The sequence below is a fragment of the Ochotona curzoniae genome, unplaced genomic scaffold (genome assembly GCF_017591425.1).
Source record: "Ochotona curzoniae isolate NIBS_2020 unplaced genomic scaffold, NIBS_Ocur_1.0 contig_1014, whole genome shotgun sequence".
Taxonomy (NCBI): domain Eukaryota; kingdom Metazoa; phylum Chordata; class Mammalia; order Lagomorpha; family Ochotonidae; genus Ochotona; species Ochotona curzoniae.
The window spans coordinates 26,750,821-26,767,028 of NW_024464920.1; the positions used below are offsets into that span (position 1 = coordinate 26,750,821).

The 16,208-nt window shown below is 36.0% G+C and overlaps 1 protein-coding gene across 8 annotated transcripts in view; it reads right to left on the bottom strand.

Annotated features, from left to right (window-relative positions):
- The window catches only part of TBC1D15 (TBC1 domain family member 15), a 59,415-nt gene that overhangs the window by 15,880 nt on the left and 27,327 nt on the right, over window positions 1-16,208 (bottom strand). For 4 of the 8 annotated variants that reach the window (XM_040981595.1, XM_040981587.1, XM_040981560.1 and 1 more), the window contains 7 exons: window positions 15,499-15,709; window positions 10,180-10,282; window positions 8,720-8,917; window positions 7,516-7,644; window positions 6,468-6,571; window positions 5,444-5,538; window positions 346-462 (listed from right to left, as the gene is read on the bottom strand). In XM_040981595.1, coding sequence (XP_040837529.1) covers window positions 346-462; window positions 5,444-5,538; window positions 6,468-6,571; window positions 7,516-7,644; window positions 8,720-8,917; window positions 10,180-10,282; window positions 15,499-15,709 — 957 coding nt within the window. Of the gene's footprint in view, window positions 1-345; window positions 463-5,443; window positions 5,539-6,467; window positions 6,572-7,515; window positions 7,645-8,719; window positions 8,918-9,208; window positions 9,260-10,179; window positions 10,283-15,498; window positions 15,710-16,208 lie in introns of all 8 variants that reach the window. The other 4 variants (XM_040981550.1, XM_040981578.1, XM_040981569.1 and 1 more) reach the window with 4 other exon arrangements.

The following is a 16,208-nucleotide window of genomic DNA, read 5'->3' on the forward strand; positions in this document are numbered from 1 at the left end:
AGCATGTTAAAGTATCACCTGTGAAGCCAGCATCCCATATTGATGCTGGTTCAACTCCTGGATGTTCCACTTCTGATCCAGCTCCCTACTAATGCGTCTGCAACAACAGCAGAAGACGGCCCAAGAGTTTGAGTTTCTATTCCCATGTAAGAGACCTAAATGAAGCTTCTGGATTTGGTCTGGGTCAGCACTGGCCAAGGAAGCCATCCAGGGAGCAAATCAGGAGATGGAAGATGTCTTTCTCTCCCTCTCTGTGTAACTCTTTCAATTAAATGAATAAACAAATTTACATTCTAAAGTAAATCTATAAAAATCTTCTTAAAATTAGGAGTTAATGGTACTTACCTAAATCAAAATCATACATACAGTAGGTCATCAAAATGTCATGAAGCAAAATCAATCCTGGATTGTCTTGACCTTCATAAAACTTGTTTGTCCGATCTGTTCTGTTAACATCCTTTTCTAAATAGGAAAAAATCATCACATATTTGAAAACCTTTCAAAGCCTTTATAAACCTCTCATATTTCAATGGTAAAATTATTTTTCCTACCAAACTTTACTTAACAAAAGAAAAATTCATCAAATCCCTTTCAATTATGCATTAAGGTAACATTTTGTATATATTTCAAAACAGAATCTAGCACCATTTGCGAAGATTTAAAAATATTGTTATCTAAATATAGACACCCCTTAGTAGTTCACTATTATGAAAGTATTCTCAATGAATTACGGGCAATACTAAGTAGTCAGTAACAAAATGTCAATCTTTAATGCATGAGACAGCACTAGTACTTAACAACAGCAATTTTCAAAGCTCTTCAATTAAGTGTAATCAAAAAAGTTTGTTTCATTCATAATTGACTCATGAATTATGCAAGTATAATCAACATATGTTCTATAATCATTATTAGGACAAATTATTTCCTTATTCTCATATATATATCGTCATATTTGGAAGTTATTATAAATAATTTACTTTAATTTGAGAGAAATTAAATGCTGGAAATGACTTCATGAAATTAAAATCAAATTTGGAAACAACACCCTGAGTCTATTCAAAGTCATATGGACAAATCAGTTCACAAACACTACTGTCTGCTTAGTACACCTTGTGTGAAAGACTGTGCAACTGAAAACACATTCCCAAACTTAAATCCTTCAGTAAATCAGGAATAAAAAAATTAAAAACGATTAAAACACAGAAAAGTCAATTCTGCCAATATAGAGTTATGATGGTCCCCTCATACTAAACTGAATTATCTGAAAGCTCTTTCAAAGCTCTTTACAAAGAAATGTAGAAATATTTTACAACCGAATAAAATCGAACAACAAAAGAAGGCATGATTTTAGATTCTGTACAGGCATTTTTACAAATTATAGTTTTCTATCAATATATATCTTACATTTGGTTATCTTTAAAAGCATATTTCTATATCTTAAAGAATTACATGTTTATTTAAGTATAGCAAATAAACATGCTATAAATATAAAATTCTACCCTAAATGTCAAAAGGTTTTATTCTCACTTTATGATTGATATATATATATTATTAATTTTTTATTAACTTGGGCACATCTTATAATGAGAATACAGAATATATGCTCTAATAGGTACTTAATCATACTAAAAGTCTATTTGTACCCTCATTAACTATGAGTATTCTTGTTGTGCAGATTAAGTAATGACATGCCAGGAAGAAGAAAGGAATCAAAATGATGTTATATTAGTATTCCTGAAAAGTATTAATAAAATAAATGCTTAAGTTGAAAAAAAAATCTAAATCTAACCGCCCACCTAACTTGATACATCTAAAAAAGGTCAAAGAAAAGACAACCCTGCTGACTGACTTGATTTTATATCACCATCATTAGCCTAATTTACCTCTTCTACTCTTTTCCTATTTATGTAACTAGTTCATACTCCCCTTTTCCTGAAGCCTCCATCTCTTCCCATTCCCACGTCACAGCTCTCGGGTAAGGATCTTGCTTCCTATTCCGGGAAAATGTGAACTACCCAGAGAAAACTTCTCTGTAGCTGAAACCTGAATAGTCTCCCTTACTGTTTTCACTATGAACTTCTATGATCACGGATGAAGCAGCTCCTCTTCCAGCGCATGAGGTGACAAGAACAGCCTTTGCAACACTGCATACAGACTGCCTAATACTCTTCCTTGTCTTATTTTTTTTTTCTATTTAGCACTGATTACTAGCACACCATGTATGTTACTTACTGATCTTGTTTACTGTCTGTTCTTCCCCAGAGGGATGGGATCTCCTTGAGAAAAGGAATTTTGCCTGTTTTGTTCACTGATGAATCCCCAATGCCCAGAGGACAGTCTAATACATAACAGGCACTAAGTAAATATTCCCTGAATGAGTGAGTGTATGAATGCTGAAAATAATCAACGTGACTATCAAAAAGATCCCCTGGGCATTCTAGTGCCCACCAAAGGTAGAAACCACTACTCTAAATACTGCAGTCCCTGGGCCTTCTTAACTGTCTCTCCTTTTTACACCCAGACACCTTCCCATGCTCCTACCAGACCATTCAACTAGCTAATTGACATTCCACAGGTGTGTCACCCCTTAAGATACGCACATGCAACATCTGATTCACCTTAACAATTATCTACTCTCCTTATCACAGTAAGTGGTACCACCTGCCATTTCTCACTTGGAGACCCAGTCTTGTCCCTCTCACACCCTACATTTAATACACCAGAAAATCTTACTGATTCCATCACAAAGCTCAAACCCACCTCATTTCTGTGTGTCTATTACATCAACTCTTGCTTGGATTCTTATTTCCTACCAGCTAGTAATCTTACACCCACTCTTAGCTTTCTTCAATCAGACTCCACAAACCAGCTAAAATATTTAAAATATAAACAAGATACTTGGATTTAAAATGCTCTAGTAAGCTCCCATCCTGGTATGACATAACAGGAATACAATTTACTAGGCAATTTTGGTTTTAGTAAAGTAAATTTATGTTTAAAAATGCTTTTGGTAATCATTTCCCAAAATACAACTTTTGGGGAAAGTATCAGAAGAAAGCATACTAAGGGGACCAGCACTATGGTACAGCAGGCTAAGCCTGTGCAAGCAGCAGCAGCATCCCATATGCGTGCCAGGCTGTGTCCCAGCTGCTCCACTTCTGCTCCAGCTCCATGCTTATGGCCTGGAAAGCAATGGAGTATACCTCTTCAAGTTCTTGGGCCCCTGCACTCACATAAAAGAGACCCAGAAAAAGTTCCTGTCTCTGGTCAACACAGACCTGGCCACGGAGGCCATTTGGGGATGGAAGATTCTCTTTCTCTGTAAATCTATGTTTCATATAAAAATAAAATCTTAAAAACAAAAACAAAAACAAAGGCCCAGCATAGTGGGACAGGCATCACTGCCTTGCTTGGGACATATGCATATCCTGTATCAGAGGGCCAAGTTGAAGTACCAGCTGAATATCTAGTTCCACTCATTTCAATGTGACTGATATTTATACTGGGAGACAGCATGCGGTCCCTATTCGCCACAGGGAAAACCTAGTTCCTAGATTGCCCTGGTCCAGTCCTGACTGTTGCAATCATCTTAGGAGTGGACCAGCAAACTGCTCTCTTTAATCTGTATCTTCTCCCTGCCTTTCAAGTAGTAATAACAACAATGCTTTAGGGCCCAGCACAATGGCTCAATTGGTTAATTCTCTGCTTTTAGAAAGTGGCTGCTCCACTTCACATCCAGTCCCTGCCTATGGCCTGGGAAAGCAGCAGAGGATGGCCCAAAGCCTTGGGGATCTGGAAGAGGTTCCTGGCTTCAGATTGGCTCAGCTACGGCCACTGCAGCCATTTGGGGAGTGAACAAGAAAATGGAAAATCTTTCTCTCTGTGTCTCCTTCTCTTTGTAAATCTGCCTTTCCATGAAAAATAAATAAATCTTTTTTAAAAAATTGTCATTAACTTTTGTATATATATAATAGAAATCATGATACATTTGAAACTCCATTTAACTAAAAATTACATATGAATATGATTGAGTTTAGGTTATAGAACTTACTGTAATCTTTTCTGAACTTCAATTTCATTGTCTTAAAGATGAGACAATTGTACTAAAGTGTGTCTCAATTCAAATGATACTATGTAGATTTAAAATACCTAGATATTTTCAACAGGCTTCTGGAAATAATGAGACTAAAACATATGAGAAGCAATGACCAAAAGGAAGAGGACACAGCTAGTGGAAAGAAAACCTGAAATTCTGTATTAGGAGAACTCTAAGATTTCCAGTTAGAATATTTTATGTCCTAGCAGCAAGAAAACACCATATATAGTTCATTATTATTTTTCCCACTGAAACTGGGAATAGCCAGGGCCTCAATGGGAGCACTAGCTCATTACATGACTCAGGATCTCCAATCTTTAGACATAACTAGAGAAACAACACAGCTTATACTTGTATAATTTATTTTGTAGAAAACTTATTTTTCAAAGGTACTATTGCCACAAGTATCTCATCATGCTCACAAAAAATTACTGATCAGTATGCTATGCTGGACTTTCTAAATAAAATTTTAGAGAATTCTTTCTTCCACAGGTGGGTGGTGATAGCAATATGTCCCTCTATGCATATTTACAAAAATGTACACACACAAATCCAGGAATTGCACGAGTAGTTCTACTTCTATCCAGAGTTACCCTGAAATTAATATCCAATGTAACTGCTCTGCAGTGATTAACCATGTGACCTTCAACACAGACACTGGATTCACTGACAATCTCAACGCTTCAGTTTTCTTATCTGTAAAACGGAGACTATGAAACTCATTAGGTAACATGTACAGCAGACACAATGCACCCTTTGGTAATTCAAACTAACCTGTTCTTTACCACAACCAAGTCCCATCACGAATTAAAGTCCAAACTTTCTATGGTAAATCCCTATCCAGCACCCCTTTATAGAAAGCAGTTATTCCAAATGAAGCAATTCTATATTCAAATACTAACAAAAACGTTTGTGTACAGTCCCTAATTAAAAAAAAAAAAATGAAATACAGGTACATCTAGAGTAACCAAAGCCTATAATCCATAATTATCTTTGAGTGACAGAAATGTTCTCTTCCCCTTGTTCATCTATAGTTCCTAATTTTTCTATAAAACATAGGCTAGCTTCATACTGAGTTATTTTATTAAGCTGATTCAAAAGCAAATAAAATCAAATAATCTTATGAAACTGAAAATAAAATAAATCAGCACTTAACAAAGTTACTGACTACGTTTATACACCTATTGGAAGAGGAACAATCAATAACACGAAATGCACATTACAATACACTTTGTGAATTGGATTTTTTTCTCGAGCTTTAACGCTTGGCATGCTTTCTCACTTTCAACTTAATTAGTTTCTTTGTAAGCCCCTTTTGTGTTTCCAAAGTTGTCAAGAAAAAATTACCGATAAGACTTCTATAATCTCTTAACCTCGAATTTCTCTTCTCTTGCTCCTCACTGACAGATTTCCACTGCAGTTTCATCCTGAAGTATTCATCACTATAGAAAACAATTTTATGCCAAAAATGTTATTTAAAAACTTTGCAGAAAATCCAATTAAAGGTGTGCCAAAAACAACCAGTATATCAAAACATTTACGATGCAAGTGGGGTATAAGTTTATACACATGGCAATGAATTGTTTAAGGTTATGACAAATGTGTGAAAACGAAGAAAAAAAAACCTATGCTGTCACAAAGTTTATGTGACAATTATTATGTGATAATTATTTCAGGTATGCTTTTAAGGAAAGTGTCTGAATCCTTAAAATCAATCTAAAACAATGTCACTAAATATTTTAAAGATAAGCAGTTCTTAATAATTATAACTATGAATCTAAATGACATTCTAAACAAAATGTGGCATAAGTTTCACTGTCCAGTTTATAGCAGAAACATGTTAATGTGAAAATATCTTAAGACAGGAATTTTCATTGAACTGAAACATGCACATGATTGAAGGTAACTTTAAATCTGAAGCAGATGAACAACTAAAAACAAAAAGTAAGCTAATCAATTTACATTACTACATCACTGTAAAGGCAATTTACCTGCACAGCAAATACTTGACTGTCAACTTTATAATTTCCTAATAAATTAGAAAACTGAATCCAGATGCAATATATTTCAAAATACAGGTCTACTGAGCTATCTTTCAAGTAACAAAAATCTTACATAAACTTAGCACAAAGAGAATGGAATTTTTTCCCCCACTTTTTACACATCCACTAACTCAACTACAATGACTGTTCCTTTTAATAAAAGTGGTTCTGTTTTGAGATAAATACAATGGCTATAATTTTAAAATTAAAACAATGAAATTATTTTACAATTCCCTAGTCTATTCCAAGTTCTCAGCTGAAGCCATATTCAGGTTTATATGGGTAGATAACCTGTGTTTCTTTGAACACATAAAACACAATGAACTTACGTTTTCTGTTTTTGTAACTGAGCTCTTTCTTCCTTGGTACTGTCCCAAGGAAAATAACCCAGAAGAAACTTCCATGCTTGTTTTCTCAACGCGTGACTAAGTCCCTGAAGAAAACACATATTTGACACATTAGTAAAAAATAAATGCAATACAGTTCACAAAATTTATATATTAACAACAAAAAAACTAATATTTAAGAGGTGTTTCATACATCAAAATTGTCTGACCCAGCAAATAACATGCTTTTATTTCCAGAATGAAAACATAGGCAGTTGCCAGAAAGCTTAAAGAAAGTATACAGTGATTGCAGAACAGATGGGCAGTGGGATTAAGGAGTCTTGTTAAGCCCAACAGCACTGATAAATATCTCCTTCTCATACCCCTCAGAACTTCCTCTAGAGTGTCTTGCCCTACAGCTAAGTGTTTCTCCATCTCCAACTAATAGGCACATTGTAAACATTCTCTGTCCTGTTCAATACAGGAATTTTAAAGTATCATTCACCAGGAGCAGGCGCCATGGCTCAAATGGCTAATCTACCTGAAAACGCCAGCATCCTGTATGGGAATCAGGCTGTGTCCTGGCTGCTCCACTGCCCATCCAGCTCCCTGCTTGTGGCCTGGGAAAATAGTAAAGGATGGCCCAAAGCCTTGGGACCCTGCACCTGCGTGTGGGAGACCTAGAGGAAGTTCCTGGCTCCTGGCTTCGGGTTGGCTCCATTCCAGCCATTGCTGCCACTAGGGGACTGAACTAGCAGATGGAAGATCTTTCTCTCTGTTTCTCCTTCTCTCTGTAAATCTACCTTCCCAAGAAAAGTAAATAAATCTCAAAACAAAAAGTATCTTTCATCAAAAAAAAAAAGCCCAGACACGTATCCCTCTCCTAAAAAACTTAACACCTTACTGCTTCTTGGCTTTCAGCTAGCTAAGATCAAGTGTAAAAACCATAACATCTGAATGAATACTGGCATTTCATAATATAATCCACATTAGATTCTAAAAATCTTAACAGCTTATTGCTTCCTGGCAAACATTAGATTGTTTGAATTACCCCTCTAAATATCATCTGCTTCATATTATCCACGTTTAAAATTCTTCCTTCAGAATCAACATTCTTAGTCCATTCTTCCAGTGACACTGGCTCTCTCCTTTGAACAACAGGTCGTTCTCCCAAATCAATCTAAAATAAGATAAAGAATAACCAGTATACCTTTAATCAGTGAAATGCAATCAAAGTATACAAAAACTAAATCTTAAACACTACCTTTGAGACATAAGTTCTAATGCTAACATCTTCATCTTCTAGTGTTTAAAATCTACAAGTTATCAACAAAAACAAGTACCTCCTGTTCTACCAAAAGTAAAAATGAGCTACAAATACAGAGGTAGGATATCTCACAGACTAAAAACATTCTGTATTTTAAAATAAATGTTCCTTGCTATTTAGGGCCTTGATTTTGTAAGTACAAAACATTCAATGTGTAAATTTTCTAAGAAACTTTAAGCCAAATTGTATGCAGTAGTATTTCTAAAAATAACATATAACTAGTCTATTTATCATCTTCAAAAATTAGCTTTTCTTCTAAGCTAGTTTATTCAATATTATTCTCAGAACTGATTCATGACCTGTTAGTTTTACTTGACAGTTTCCTAAGGTTTTCATTCAATTAACAGATGTTAGCAATTTAAAAATATTATTTGCAAGATAAGCCCTTTAATTAAGTACTACAAGTTAGATATAATTCTCCAGCAAAGTACGCGTGAAGGACTGTAGCAAATTCAGAAGTTTTGCTGATCATTAAAATGTGTTAAAAATCAAGGCCAAATCCTGCCTTACTTAAAGAGAGTTCACACAAACTCAAAACCCTTAAATCATCACCAGAACAGCTGCTCCTAAAACCTACTGGAAAAAAAAAAAGAAAAATAAGAAACAGGACAAAGAAATAACAAACAAAGGTTTCCACTCATATTCACTCTTAGGTACTCCATTCACTATTATCAAAAAGCCCAAAGAATAAAGACACATTAACAAAGTACAAGATAGAGAGAAAAATCAGTAATTTGGTAGCAAGACACACATTAATTGTCAGATACAAATTTAGTAAAATTAGTCAGCAAAATGCTCTATGAATGGATTATGAGAAAGAGTCAGATATTGCCAAATTGAGTTTTGATTTCTATAACATTCGGTACACATTCTCCCATTAAAATGGAATACTACACTAACACAAATAAATAAATAAATCTCCACTCACTCTTGTGATGACTTCAAATCCTGGTTCTTCTTGTTGATTTATCTTTAGACCTGGAATTGCATCACTCAGAAAATCTGCCATTTCTGAAGGTGGTCGTTGATGTGTAGAGGGATCGCTGCCTCTCAAGCTATCAAAAATGTAGTTTGTGACTTTGGAAAATCCTACCATGGTTGCTGTATAAGGATCCTTTTTAATTTTCTATGTTTGTAGGAAGAAAAACTTAGCATTATTAACTCAAAAACACCCCACGATGAATAAAAAAGCAGAAGGAAAAAATTTAAGAGCAAAGAAATCAGAGCTAAAGCAGGATGTTCTAAAGATTATCCTTATATTTATTTTCTAGAAAGAAAAATTTAAATTTTCTAAGTTAACTTTCCCATTTGGTTAAGACAGCACAAGTGACAAGTTCATGCTATTGATTAAACTGCTGATAAATGATTTTCAGCATTTGTTCAATCTGCATATATCAGAAACATATGCAGTGCTTACTTTCAAATGGTGAATGGCCCACAACAGCTTTCTTCTGTCTAGCAGTCCTGTCTTCACACATACAAAAAAAATAGCTCTTGAAAAGTTGCACCACCATTCTAGGCTAACACAAGATACTACATAGCCAAATTTAAAAGTTTATAATATTTAAATATTAGTTGGCATTTGAATCTAACTACTTTATTAGTAAATCATGCCAATCAGAATAATTTGTTCTAGAATAGTACTGTCCTGGGAAAAAGCAAGACTTTTTTCTACTGTTAAGACCTAAGGTGTCTTCTAACTCCTTACAATTCACATTCAGCAAAAATGGTTATTTATTACAGAGCTGATTGTTTTTAAAATCAGAAAAAAAAAATTTTCCCTCACATTTTAAACAGTGTTTAGTTCTCTAGTAGTCCTCCTTTCTAAAATATTCCCTCTTTATGTTGGTAATATTCCCATCTTCAAATCCAAGAGCAGCTGGGACACTGTAATCACTCAGACGTTCAATAAATGAGTGGAAAACAATCATCTCATTAACTTACATGACAATCTGAGTGAACTTGTACTTGTGTTTAGCCTACTTATTTTAGCAAAATGCAAGAATAAATTCGAATATTTTCAGGGGAATCAGATTATCAGGTCCCCCACACAATCAACTTAATTGAAAAAGATTCAAACCAGATTTCTTTCCAAACTGATTTCAAACTGACAGCAGATTACCTGTGACATTTCACCTAATCACACAAAGCCATGAAAAAAAAATCTACCTGATGCAACTTCAGTGTATGATAAAGAGAAAATTGCCCCAACAAAAAATCAGTTCTTAAAAAAAATCAGTTCTAACTCCCACAAACAATATGGAATAAGGCATTATTTTTATAAATAACACACACACTCTTTCTAATTCCATGTTCTCTTTGAAAATTAGAGGTAGAGAGTATATAAAATAACAGAGTTACATGACAATTTAATCATTAGAAACATACTTGTATTAAACCATATGCTGGTTCATCAAGAAGATTTTCAAAAGACTGTGAAAGACTCTTATTTTGACAATTCACAAGAAGTATTCGTTTATCCTGTGGAGAGCTGTAACAAAAGGAGCAGAGTGGATTTGTAGAAAATACCAGCACACTGTACCATACACTATAGGAACAATTACTAATGCAGTTACTTTTCTTTCTTGATTTTTTTGATTTATTTATTTTTATTGGAAAGGCAAATATACAGATAGGAGGAGAGACAGAGAGGAAGGTCTTCCGTCCGATGATTCATTCCCCAAGCAGCCGCAACGGCCAGTGCTGCGCTGATCCGAAGCCAGGAGCCAGGAGCTAGGACATAGGAGCTAGGAGCTCTTCCGGGTCTCCCACAGGGGGGGAGGGTCCCAAAGCCTTGGGCCGTCCTCAACTGCTTTCTCAGGCCACAAGCAGGGAGCTGGATGGGAAGTGGAGCTGCCAAGATTAGAATCGGCGTCCATATGGGATCCCAGTGCGTTCGAGGCAAGGACTTAAACCACTATGATATCACATCGGGCCCTGCAGTTATTTTTCTAACAAAAGAAATTCAAGTGTCTGGATCTAAAAGTTTCCCAATAATACAATATTAGCAAAGTGCTTAACTAACTTACAGTTTCAAATCCACATGAAACATGAAATAATATGTTTTATATATCAAATATCAAACACGAAATATATTTTTATTGTAGGTTGAGCAAAGAGTCAGAAATTGTAATGAACTCAGATTCTTGTTTGGATTTGCAATAGAAAACCTTGTAATACCTCTGCCTTCACTAGAGTAAAAATTAAAGCCAAAACATACTTCAATATTCATCAGTATTTAGTATATATTATGTAAGAAAGTATGCCTTCTTTTGAATGGTTTCCAACTTCATTCCACAACTTGGTTAGAAGGTATATATACCAATAATAATATATATATACCAATGTCAGATAAAAAGATACAAAAGAGTTATTTGGTAAAAGCCAACCTAACCACACTTACAAATTTAATTAGATTATGGTACAATTCAGATAGTCACGTTTTTAATTCATAACTAAGCTCCAAAAAGCTCCAAAAGTCTGTCCCCACACCTCTTCGTAACTACAGAAAACATAAAATGCTTTCCAAATAAATGTCTAATTTTAAGTAACCAAATTATCTGGATTTCCTTTCATGAGATAACTTCATAACTTAGTAATTCAGCTGTAATAAATTTATTACTCTTCTTGTTGAAATAAAAATTAATGTTATTTTGGTGCTACATACCTCTAGTTTATTACAAATGATCAAGATAAAATCTTTAATAACAGTTATCTCTACTCAACTCTACCCAACAGGACGCAACAGTAACACCAGAGGGGATATGAAATCCAAAACGGGATCTCACTCCTACAGCCAGAAACAACACTCTTCCCAGGGACAATCACAGCTAATAAACCCCTTGGCTTTCAGCAGAGGTTGAGTCACTGCATGTAGGCAAAAGTTCCATTTTTATTAAACTTGTTCTTCTGAACTTCTGGGATGATGGTGTTTAAAATGAAGACCTGCAGGTTCTCACAATGCTTTAAATTAAGTCCATTTACTTCTTTAAAATCCAAACAGTGATCGTGACATCAACATAAGTGCCTAAAGCACGTAGGACAAAACAAACATGCAACCTTCAGCTACTTGAGTTGACATGATTCTACAGTTCCACAAAAACACAGGGACCACCAAACAGGACAGGAAGAAATTAACTCCCTCACCAACATAAGGTACAAACACTCTAAAAAGCAAATACTAGTTTTTTATAATCAACACCAATAGTCTATACTAACAAACACCAATAGTCTAAACTAACAAACCCAAATAAAAGATACACTCACAAAGAAACTGTTAAATATATCTTGACAATAGAACTCTAGACTTCCCACTCTGTTTCTACCTACAATGTCATGACACACTTAATTAGAGAATGATGGACTGGTGACTGTTGCTGAAGGACTAGACTACTGCAATAATAAGGGGAAAACAGTGGGGGGAGGGCAAATGGGGAGGCCAGGAGGGGGAAATCCCTGAGCCTATGGAACAGTATCATGAAAAATAAAAAGTAAAAAAAAAAAAAAAAGTTACAGAATATACGGAATAAAATTTTATTAGGATCTAATTTTGTAAATTGGTGATGCTATAGGATGACACAATGAATTTGGTTTTTGCAGGCAGAATGCATTACTATTTGTAGATAAATAGATAGAAACACAGATAGAAATACAGAAGGGGAAAACAGCCCAAAATACTAAATAATTTAAAGGAATCAATATGCCTTATTCATTTCCTAGCAAGAAGCTTAGTTAGGCAAATGTATTTTCTGTTTCTTTGTTTGTTTGTTGCACTATACTTTTATTTGAGAGAAAGAGATTAGAAAGCAAGACTGAGAGCTCTCCTCTGCTAATTCACCCCCCAAATAGGGTTGGGGGACACAGCCAGGAACTTAACCAGGTCTTCTGTGCGCCTGGCAGGAGCTCAACTACTTGAGCATCAGCTTCCCAGAGTGTACATTAATAGAAACCTGGAATCGGGAATTAGAGCCAGGTATCAACGCGGGTACCTGCTTAACCAACACACCAACAGCCTGACCCTGTGGCTCATTCTTTCATCCAAGTAACTATCATGTTTTAAGTGATAAGTCAAGGAACACTAAGAAATATCAACACACACGGCAATTCATTTTCTTGGTAAGAAAATCATCTGAGAACCCCTCAAGAATCTGGCTTATGTTGCACCATCTGAGCCGCTTAGTGAGGCTGACGGAAGCAACAACGCACAGCCAGCACAGCCTCTCTCTGGCCTTTACAATGCTACCCAGCCACCCAGATATCACTCACAATGGAGACTCAGCCACATGGTCAGTTCCTGCTGCCATAAAAAAACCCACTCTTAGTGAAGGGAAAGCAATTCATCAGGAGATTCATTTGGAGGGCAACATGATCATACATGTCACCCACATTCTTAACTTTAACTTCCTCAAAAAAGGCAGGGAGGGATTTCTGGTCTAATACTCTAGGTATCTAATATCTCAGAAGAAAGAGATCATGGGCACAGACTGTCTGGCATTCCAGTAATATTATTGACAATAAGGCTTTCCCTGATGGGTGTGTGTGTGCGTGTGTGTGTTAAACTGATAATTAGCTGTCAAACTGATAAACTTATTCTTTCACCTTCTTTTCATGCATCTATCATGCACCAGGCACCATGGCTAGAAACAGGAGAGAAAAAAAATGAGACTGGTGTAATCTTTTCCACTCCAGAGTAGAACATAAAAGCAGTAACCAGGCAACAGTTTGTTTTTCTATTAAATGCCATCAAGAAAATGAGAGAAAGAATACAGGTAGGAACCGAGAGTAGATGGGAAAGAAGACAGCTGGGGAAGCCTCTCTGATGTTATATTAAACAGGTAATTAGGGAATTTGAGAAGAACGTTCCAGGCAGATAAGACAATATACATAAAGTGCCTTGACATAAAGAATGTCAAGGGTTTTAAGAACTTAAAAAACAAAACAAACAAACAAACAAACAAAAAACATGTGGCTAGAAGAGAATAGCACAAAATGAGTTACAAGAAATAGCAGCTCTCATTGCCCATAGGAAGGAACTAGAATTTTACCTGATCATGTACTGAGACTCACAGCTTTCAAATTTTTTTTATAATTACTGTGAATTGTTCTCATTACACTGGTTATCTCTTCAATGCAATACAAATCATATAATGTATTGAAAGTCCACTGCTAAAAACTAAGCACTTGTCCAAAGTATGATGTCAGTTAAGAATACAGAGTGGCCAACCTCATTGTGTAATGAGTAACACTGCAGGCTATATGGCCAACATCCCATACGGGCACATATTCATGTCCTGGCTGCTGAGGTTACAATCCAGCTCCGCCCTGTTGGTCTGAGAAAAGCAGTGCAAGACAGTCCAAGTGTTTGAGCTCCTGCAACCCACATTGAAGATCTGCATGAAACTCCTGGGTCTGCCCTGGGCCCACGGCCACTGTAGCTATCTGGAGAGCCAGTGACAAGAAGATCTGTCTCTCCCTCTCTTGACTTTCAAATGAATAAATAAAGGAAAGGAAACGAAAGGGAAAGGAAGGGAAGATGAAGGGAGAGAAGGGAAAGAAAAATGAAGAAAAAAAAAGAGAAAGGACAAAAAAGAAGAAAGGAAAGACGAAAAAAGAGGGAAAGAGAGAAAGAAAAAAAATGAGGAAAAAAAAGAAAGGAAACAAGGAAATAAATAAATACTGCAACTACCTACCATACTTCCCTCATCTTTGATCTCATGCTTTAATCAATACTCTTGGAGCCAGCATGACAGCTCAACTGGCTACCCTCCACTTGTAAACATTGGCATCCCATAGGATTGCCAGTTCTTGTCACAGCTGCTACACTTACCATTTAGTTCCCTGCTTTACGGCCTGGGAAGGCAATGGAGGATGGCTCACAGCCATAGCATCCTGCACCCACATGGGAGACTGGAGGAAGCTCCCGGCATCGATCTGGCTAAGCTCTGGCCACTCTGGCCAACTTGGAAGGGAACCAGAAGATGGAAGATCTCTGTTTCTCCTCTCTCTATAAATCTGTCCTTGCAATAAAAATAAGTAATTACAAAAAAAAAGTTCAAATGAGTTCTGTCTTCAGTCAGAACCGCCTTCTTTCTCAGCTCTTGAGTTTCAATTGCATATACTTCCTGGTATTCCTCAAAATTAATTTCTCAGGGATTAGAAGCATACCTCATTTGTTCACTACTGAGTATCTTGCAACCAACTGAGTACTTAGGATGTGAAGATATCCAAAAATATTTGTTTACAGTTAACATTGAGTGTGGGTGTTCAGAGTCACATGGGTACATAAACGTAAGACAAGATTTAGGGAAATGAGGAGGCCCTGTCTTCCAACATGTAAGTAAATCTGTGGAGAACTGGAACTTGCCTGCCCTAAATTTCAACAATACGCATAACCGCAAAGTTTAAAAGAAAATAACAACATAGGAAAGACAGATTAGTAAATACAACATCTGTAAGTCACAGATGCATCACATTTAAACATAAAAACATGAGAATATTCTCTTTAAAATAAAAGTGGCAACATTTCAAATTCAAATTGCTAAGATGGCAACTGCTATTGTTTATTCAGCAATTGATCAGAACAAGTCAATCTCCCAGCAAAACCAAAGCTGCTTGTACCCTCACAAGCACACAGGTCACTGATGCTCAAAGAGAAGTTTGCCTTAACACAATCCAGTTTCAATATGCAGAAAATAACTTGATACTTACTCACATAACATCACATATTTCTCAAGAGACTCAATCAGTAGCTTGCTTTCTCCTTGATGAAAGTGCAGAGCAGGCAGAACGACGTCGTCCTTTAGACAGAATACCAAATAGGACCAGCCCATACCCTCTCTGTTCTGCTTGATTGACTTCAGGTCTGTCAAACTGAACTGGAATGACCATTTGCTTTTCCCATTTCTATGACTTGAAGCATCTTAAAAACAAGAAGTTGGGCAAAATATTGTTTTTCACCTTTTTACAAGGTACTGAGAGTATCTTCATGCCTACATAATAAACCATGTTGAACCCAGAGAAGCCCTATGGCCTTCATATTATTAAGGCACCCATATGTATCAGAAATAGCAACATGCATTTTGTTACAAATAGTTAAACACTATTCTCCCATATTCAAACTCAAAAAATATTACCGTTTTAAGTTTTCCCAAAAATGAACGTGACTTTACAAGGAAACCCACTGCATTCAACTTGCAGCACTACCACTTTACTAACAAAATGATCTGGAGTGAACAGTGAAATCAGCCTCTTGTTTCATCTGTAAAAATGGAAACAATGAAACTTACCTCCAAATGCTAGCCTGAGAATTAAGAGACAACAGCTGTCAACTAACACAGGCCAAGTTACAGCAAATAATTAAAAACATTCATCTTCCCCACCCTCCACAAATGAAAACAGCATAATTCTTTTGGGGAGTC